The sequence below is a fragment of the Sapajus apella genome, unplaced genomic scaffold (assembly GCF_009761245.1).
Source record: "Sapajus apella isolate SASKATOON/1434 unplaced genomic scaffold, GSC_monkey_1.0 scaffold8, whole genome shotgun sequence".
NCBI classification, from domain to species: domain Eukaryota; kingdom Metazoa; phylum Chordata; class Mammalia; order Primates; family Cebidae; genus Sapajus; species Sapajus apella.
The window spans coordinates 42,511,215-42,520,206 of record NW_022436948.1 but is presented as its reverse complement, the minus strand read 5'-3'; the positions used below and the strand labels follow the sequence as shown (position 1 = coordinate 42,520,206).

The following is an 8,992-nucleotide window of genomic DNA, read 5'->3' as shown; positions in this document are numbered from 1 at the left end:
AATCCAATAGTTAGCTCTAAGAAGAAAACTGCTATTTGGCTGGGCATGTGGACAATAAGGCCTTTTGCTTCATTTGTATTATTTGATTTTTTTTAACAATGAAAATGGTTCCATGTATTACCTGTATAATTAAAAATATATTTTTAAAATAATAAAAATTTTAAAAATGAATAGATCTTTAGTAACATTAAAAAGAACAAGTTTGGAAGAGTAAAGGAAGCAGAAGATAAAATATAATTAATTGAGACAAAATGGGAGGAAAAACAGTAGACAGAATATCACAGAAAACCTGGTAATAAACAGAAAGAAAAGGAAGTCAGGGGAAGATTTGTCAGAAGACAGACAAGAAAAATAATATTATCAGGAAGCCTGTTTGCTTACTTACTGTTTTAAAAAAAATGGAGATCACAATGTTAATAAGCCATCACAAGATTTAGTATCTGTTACAGGTATAAGGAATAACAATGGCAAGACCAGTATAGCAGGAATAATTAAGAAGGCGAGGCTGGGCATGATGTCTTATGCCTATAATCCTGGCACTTTGGGGGCCAAGGCGGGTAGATCACTTAAGCAGGAGTTCGAGACCAGCCTGGTCAACATAGTGAAACCACATCTCTACAAAAAATACAAAAATTAGTCGGGTGTGGTGGTGGACACCTGTAATCCCAGCCACTTGGGAGGCTGAGGCACAAGAATCGCTTGAACCCAGGAGGCTGAAGTTGCAGTGAGCTGGGATCAAACCACTGCACTCCAGCCTGGGTGACAGAGCAAGATTCTATCTCCAAAAAAAACAAAGAAGCAGCAGCCAGATCAATATACATTAGGTGAGAAAAATGATTTAAAGAAGGATCTAGGTCATCTCCAAGATATCACCCAAACAGCAAAAGAGAAAAGTGGCATAAAGTTTTCAAAATATCTTAGTGTTACATGAAAGGTGGACATCAGAGATATACAAACAAATGGTCTAACTGCTAGATGAGAAATATTTAGAAAAACCTTCTAGTAAGTACTATCAAGAATCACCATGATGAGCTGAGACATAATCTGATACAAAGCTATATATTCGTATTGGTTATAACATTTAGGTAATGGCATATGTTCATTACTGTGTTATCAGAAGTTGGAAATGCTTACTGTCATTCATTGCCTTTCTATATGCAAGATGTAATGAGTGATAAGGCACCATTTAATTGTATTTTAAATATTATAAATAATTTTTGCTTAGCATTAAACAGGAAGAATTATATGAGAGTATGGTATATGTCAAAATAAGTGTTGGAACCCAAATAATTAATGTTTCAAAATGGCTCTGTTATTTAGGAAACTAAATATTCAGTGTCCAGGTCCTTCTGGAAAATTCTCAGAGGGGAGATAAGCACTAACAACTAGCTACAACTTGTGAGAAACTAATTCATGTGGACCATTAACAAAACATGCATCCTGATTCAAAGCTATTCTTAAGGAGCTGTTCAAATTCTGGTAAAAGAAACAGGGCTATGAACCCCCAGGCTTGGGTCCCAGTGAGCAAACAACTTTGAACCACAGTAAAATCTATGCCCTTTAAAAGACAATGCACAGCAATACTACATTTCACTGGCGGTGGGGGGACGGCGGAATGGGCGGAGAGCTGAAGGGGAAGAAGTTGGGAGTTTCTTGAGTGCAGCCTTTGGAGAAATAATTGCTGACACCTACACGGCAAGCCCTCCATTTGGGGGCTTAACATGTTCTGTCACACCTGTTTAAATTATATCAGACACCAAAATGCACTTTTGTATTAACAGTCCTTACCTTAAGAGTTCTATCTGTAGAAGAGGCAACTTCCTCCTTTGACTTATCCTGCAAGATGCCTTCTGAGAGTCAGAGGAAAATAACCAGCTTCGATCATTTGAACATGGAGCATCCACTAGCACCTGTAAAAAAAAGACAAGTGATCCAAATATGCACTGACAATCTATTCTCAGGCATGAAATAGAGGAGTTTTATAAAACATGGCAAACAAATAGCAAATAAATGAAAACCATTTTTTTTTTTTAACTGAAAATACACCACAGTAAGTTTTTTCTTACAAGATTTCCTCACTAACGCTTTTCAGAAAAACTTACTGTGTACTTTCAGTGTTTGTTTTTGGGGCCTTGGGGTGGTAGAATTACAGTTTACTATCTCCACTAATGCTATTTGATATCCTTGACAACCACAGCAAAGACTTTTACAAAGTTACTCATTGTAATCAGACATTAATATATTTCTGAATTCTCAGCACTTATTTCTAAGAACTATTATTTCAATTTCAGGTTACTGAAATGACCTCTTTTTCTTCAACTGTCATACTCTGATGTGAAATGTTACTGAATTAAAGCAATACAGTGCACATGTTTCTGTACTGATCCAAATAATATATTTTCCTGAGTGCCTTTGAGTTACCTGGCAATAAAAAACATTCTATAATCTCCAATCCCAGAGTTACTGCTTTCTTTGAACCATGCTGACCATCAAATGAAAACTGCTTCCATGTTCACTTTATCAAAATTTTCCAGGGTACTGAGAAACTGTATCAGGCTATGTCTGAGAACAGATGGAAAATAACAACTACAAAGCAACATAATAGCGGTATCATTGGGCGTCTATCAGTTTGTCACAATGTAATAAAAGTACCTTGTCATGGTACTGGTACCAAAACAGAGATATAGACCAATGGAACAGAACAGAGGTCTCGGAGGCAACACAACATATCTACAACCATCTGATCTTTGACAAACCAGACAAAAACAAGCAATGGGGAAAGGATTCCCTGTTCAATAAATGGTGTTGGGAAAGCTGGCTAGCCATGTGCAGAAAGCAGAAACTGGACCCCTTCCTGACACCTTACACTAAAATTAACTCCAGATGGATTAAAGACTTAAACATAAGACCTAACACCATAAAAACCCTAGAAGAAAATCTAGGTAAAACCATTCAGGACATAGGTGTAGGCAAGGACTTCATGACCAAAACACCAAAAGCATTGACAACAAAAGCCAAAATAGACAAATGGGACCTAATCAAACTCCACAGCTTCTGCACAGCAAAAGAAACAATCATTAGAGTGAATCGGCAACCAACAGATTGGGAAAAAATTTTTGCAGTTTACCCATCTGACAAAGGGCTGATATCCAAAATTTACAAAGAACTAAAACACTTACAAGAAAAAAACTAACAAGCCCATTCAAAAGTGGGCAAAGGATATGAACAGACACTTTACAAAAGAAGACATACGTGAGGCCAACAAACATATGAAAAAATGCTCATCATCACTGGTCATCAGAGAAATGCAAATCAAAACTACATTGAGATACCATCTCACGCCAGTTAGAATGGCGATCATTAAAAAATCTGGAGACAACAGATACTGGAGAGGATGTGGAGAAATAGGAACACTTTTACACTGTTGGTGGGAGTGTAAATTAGTTCAACCATTGTGGAAGACAGTGTGGAGATTCCTCAAGGACATAGAAATAGAAATTCCATTTGACCCAGCAATCCCATTGCTGGGTATATATCCAAAGGATTACAAATCGTTCTACTATAAGGACACGTGCACACGAATGTTCATTGCAGCACTGTCTACAATAGCAAAGACCTGGAACCAACCCAAATGCCCATCGACGATAGACTGGATAGGGAAAATGTGGCACATATACACCATGGAATATTATGCAGCCATCAAAAACGATGAGTTAGGGTCCTTTGTAGGGACATGGATGAACCTGGAAACCATCATTCTCAGCAAACTGACAGGAGAGCAGAAGATCAAACACCGCATGTTCTCACTCATAGGCGGGTGTTGAACAATGAGAACACATGGACACAGGGAGGGGAGCACTACACACTGGGGTCAGTTGGGGGGAAATAGGGGAGGGAGAGTGGGGGGTGGGAAGCTGGGGAGAGATAGCAAGGGGAGAAATGCCAGATGTAGGTGATGGGGAGGAAGGCAGCCAATCACACTGCCATGTGTGTTCCTATGCAACAATTTTGCATGTTCTTCACATGTACCCCAAAACCTAAAATGCAATAAAATAAATGGGAAAAAATAAAAAATAAAAAAAATAAAATACCTTGTCAAACATGTCAGGCTGGGCATCTCCCATTTTTCTGCCATCCAATTCAGACACTTTAATTACATTTATCAAAGGCTGTGGGATGAAAGATTCTAACGTCTGCCTCAGCCACCTGAATCTCAGACTATCATATTCATTACACTGAAGATAACCTAAATAAAAAGGATTAAAAAGTTTCAAATGAAGGCAACGGAACTGTTAAATTTCTACTTTTCACCAAATAAATTTCAGGAAAAAATTAACTCATCATAATTATGCAAAAATAGGGCTCAGAGGTAAACAATATAATTTTCTTATGCTTTAAAAACAGAAATACAGATGTGTATACGTGTATGTATATATAGATACACATACCTACTACATAAAACATTTACAATAGTCATGCCTACACAGTCTCTCAGAACCTCTCAGCATTTGCTACACCAAGTTTAATTTTATTAGAGGTAAAACCTATAAAGAATTATAGATTCCTATAGATATGTTATACAACCAATACCTCAGACACAGTTCTCACGCTAAAGAACTAACTCTTAAGAGTAAACACAGGAGGTAATTCAGGTGCAAGAATATGAGACTCACATTGAGGCAGATGCAGGAATTGTCCTGGCTTAAAAGCCTCCTGTCCCACAGGAATCATCATTTCTTTTAACAAGTCCACAGGCTTTCAGTGTCTCCACAGGGACATGCCCAGTCATAAGAATCACTGCACTCAGGAGATCCAAAGCATGGCATCTCTATAAGGTCTCTAGGGGTTATTTATTCTTTCTCCCAGCCCACCACATACAGTTTACCAATCAGGGCCATTTTTATCATAAGCAATCTTGCCTAGAAACACAGGGACAATCTCTGTCAGGTTACCAAGGAAACAATACTAGAGAACTAACTGAACATTAAATTTTAGTGTAAAAGGGAAAAAAATTTGTAAAGTCTTTGCTCAAATACATATATATATATGGTTAGTCTCTCAGGGTATTGTGTATATATATATACACAGACACATATATAGAGAGTTTTTGGTTTTTTTTTTTTTTTATGCTACTGTTAAAAAGTAAAAAAAAAAAAAAAAAAAAAAACCAAACTTTTAATGACTTCCTATCATCCACTGAACGAAGTTCAAAGGCAAAGCCTTTAAATCAAGGTCCATAGTAGCCAGACCTCAGGACAGTCTCTCCATTTTAATCTCCCACCAGTTCCTCAGTATACTCTGTACTCAACTTGATGGACTATTCCATTTCCAAAACATACTCTGTACTTCTCTTGCTCATCTCATATGAGAGGTGTTTCTGAGCATGGCTTACCTTCTCTACTACCAGGGCTCCATATTTCTTTTCTTTTCTTTTTTTTTTTTTTTTTTGAGATGGAGTCTCGCTTTGTTGCCCAGGCTGCAGTGTAGTGCCATGATCTCCACTCACTGCAATCTCTGATTCCCAAGTTCAAGCAATTCTCCTGCCTCAGCCTCCCAAGTAGCTGGAATTACAGGTGTGCATCACCATGCCTGGCTGGTTTTTGTATTTTTAGTACACACAGGGTTTTGCCATGTTGGCCAGCCTGGTCTGGAACTCCTGACCTCAGGTGACCTACTTGCCTCGGCCTCCCAAAGTGCTGGGATTACAGGTGTGAGCCACCACACCTGGCCCAGGGCTCCATATTTATCTACAGGGAAGGAGCTCAGGAGATGTCATCAATTTTATTGGGCATAAAAGTAGAAAATCATCTAAAAGCCTATCTGTACAGCTAGTTTTCATGTTTATTTTGGGTGTATTTTGGAGGACTCACTAATGGAACTTAAATAGGTGTCTAAAAGCACTTGTCTTATCCTGAAATCACTAGAAAACAATATAAGACACAAGTTCATGGTATGGAGAGAGACCAATTCTAAGGAAGCAAAAGTGAGAGAAAAAAGGAAGTAAATCATGGAAGGAGCATGACAGATACAGGAGGATTTGTAATCAAGCTGCCTACAGCTTTGGTTAGTCTCTCAGGGTATTGCTACAGTTTGAAATTACAGAGCCTTGGAAGGAGCTGAATGTTATTGGAGCAAGGGGGAAGAACAATCTGCTGACCACTTTTTGTCTCTTTCATTAAAGTCCATACCAAGAGCTGATAATTTCCACCTACTTTGAGGTTGTGTACCCGGCCCCTTCTGGCAACTGCTAAGAAAACCAGACAGTACCCAAGGCCTGGTATTGCAAGCACACAGGTGAGATGACCTCTGCTTGTCAGCTGACCCTCATTAGGAAGCTCTTCAATTTGTGGCAGTGGAAGCATCAGCAGCAGACAACTGCGTGAATGGCATGACCCTTTGCTAGGGTTTCTCCAGTCTCTGGAAACAATTCAAGTGGCTCCAGCCACGAGGTGAGGGATAAGAGTAAAGATGAAGCCAAACACATCTGTAGTGATGCATAGATTGGGTCCACAAGATAACCCCCAAATTCACCCCCTACCATTGTTCATCTCTGCCTATCAAATACTAAGGACCTCAGAGGAAAGAATCACATCCTTACTCATCTTTCATTCAATTCCCCCCTTTTTCTCATTTAAATATTTTACATTCTATTTCGACTTTTTTAGTGGTAACGCAAAAGACTTTTAACGTGCACGTTAAGAAAAATCTAAGCTAAGGCAATTTTCACCAACTCTACTAAAAGTTACAAGAATCTTGTAATACTCTTGCTTTAGATGCTACTGTTATTGTTTATCTAGGTTGTCTTTGGACTTACATTTTTTAACCCCACAAAACATTATCATGGTCTTTTATACCCAATGATTGTTAGACTATCCCCACATAACATCCTACCTTTGCTCTTCACTTTTTTGTAACTCCTATCTTCCATCTTGGATGGCTTTCTTTTTTCCTGAAGTACATCCTTTAGAATTATTGGTGACAAACTCTTAATATCTCTCTATTTTTTACTTCACTTTTGCTCTCCAGGAGCATATTTTGGCTGAATATATTTCTGGATTGACAGTCATCTTTTATATTCCTTTGAATGCTGGTTCCTTTTATTACTCTCAAGTGTTAACCCTTGTCCGTTGTTCCTTTGAAGGTAAGCTCTCCATTCTTTCTAGTTGCTATTAAGGTCTTCTCTTTATTTTCAGTGTTCTGCAATTTCACTACAATGATTTCAAAGGGTACTTTCTCTCCTCCCCCAGCATCAAAGTGGAAGACAGACAGCTTTCCTTGCAGTCATTTGAAGAGGACAATTTCTTCCTGGTTTACCTTCTATGGTGGGTATAGCACTTTGAGTCCCAGCTTGATGTAAGTGAATTTTCTATTAGATACTCTACTTGGGTAGGCTCTGGCTTTGTTTTTTATTCCTTCACTCTCATGAAGCAATAAAAAACATGTAATTTTTTCATGTTAGCAAATGTTCTCAAGTCAAAAGCCGGCTTCAGTATACAATTTACCTTTAAGGTTCCCACTCTCTCTTAGATTGTGGCCACTAAGTATTTAAAGATAATTGATGCACTTAAAAAAATTTTAATATTATATCCTACATTTTTAGGTATTTTCTTAAGGGGGAATTGGTTAGGGTACCCAGTCTGTCATACCACAGGAAAGTCTTCATCATTTCTATATCCCTTACCTCTATACACATGCCATCCAACGCCTTGCACATAGTATGTACATACTTAATGCAGATGACTTGATTAAATCATGGCATTATAACAAATATTTAAATCATTACAACTGAAAATCAGGGCAGCTTTTCATTAAATTATATATAGCTTTAGTCAAGATTCTCAAGTCAGCATTTTAAAATAGCTTCCAGCAGAATTACTGCTTTATGCTATAGTACTATTGTGCTTAGATGTAGATTTTATTTGAAATGGTCTTAGGTTGATTAAACCTCTTAAAAATATAAAGTGTCATAATGCAAGTTTCATATATATACTAACATTTAATACATTAAGACAATTAATACTGTTTAAATGGTCAAAAGCAAACCAAATCTTAGTTTTTTTTATCTAAACAGGAAAAGGGGTGAATTTGACAAATTCTTTCGGATTCAGCATCTGTACATGGCAATCTTTGCTCCAAGGAAAGAAACCGAAATTGGATGTTTCATTCATTCATTTATTTTAGTAGACCTAACTTAAAAACAATAATCTTGCCTTATTTCCAATTTTTCCAATTATTCTTCGGAGCCATAATCTATAATACATGATCATTTTCTATGTTCCTCTCAATATTATAATAGGAATAATGATACTGTCCTATATCTTAAAGTGTCAGGGGGTGGCAAATCCATATGGGTCTGCAGCAACTTCAGTTCTCGCCTCCTCAGGAGAAAGAATTCGACTGAGGGGCATAAGGCAGAAAAAGAGACCAAGGCAAGTTTCAGAGCAGAAGTGGAAGAATTCTATTTTATCCTGCGCTGTGCGCTGTGCTGTGTGCTCTGTGCTGTGCTGTGTGCTATCCTGTGTGCTGTGTGCTGTGCTGTGTGCTATCCTGTGTGCTGTGCTGTGCTGTGTGCTGTGTGCTGTGCTGTGTACTGTGCTGTGCTGTGCGCTGTGTGCTGTGTGCTGTGCTGTGCTGTATGCTGTGTGCTGTGCTGTGCTGTGTGCTGTGTGCTGTGTGCTGTCCTGTGTGCTGTGTGCTGTGTGCTGTGCTGTGCTGTGCTGTGCTGTGCTGTGCTGTGCTGTGTGCTGTGTGCTGGGCTGTGTGCTGTGTGCTGTGCTGTGCTGTGCTGTGTGCTGTGTGCTGGGCTGCGTGCTGTGTGCTGGGCTGCGTGCTGTGCTGTGTGCTGTGTGCTGTGCTGTGCTGTGTGCTGTGTGCTGTGTGCTGTGCTGTGTGCTGTGTGCTGTGCTGTGTGCTGTGTGCTCTGTGCTGTCCTGTGTGCTGTGTGCTGTGCTGTGTGCTGTGTGCTGTGCTGTGTGCTGTGCTGTGCTGTGTG

At 38.8% G+C, this 8,992-nt stretch overlaps 1 protein-coding gene across 1 annotated transcript in view; it reads right to left on the bottom strand.

Moving 5' to 3' along the window:
• Nucleotides 1–8,992, bottom strand: part of NSUN3 (NOP2/Sun RNA methyltransferase 3) — a 61,080-nt gene that overhangs the window by 34,975 nt on the left and 17,113 nt on the right. The window contains exons 4-5 of the mRNA XM_032277209.1: nt 4,092–4,246; nt 1,789–1,910 (exon numbers count right to left, since the gene is read on the bottom strand). Coding sequence (XP_032133100.1) covers nt 1,789–1,910; nt 4,092–4,246 — 277 coding nt within the window. The remainder of the gene's footprint in view (nt 1–1,788; nt 1,911–4,091; nt 4,247–8,992) is intronic.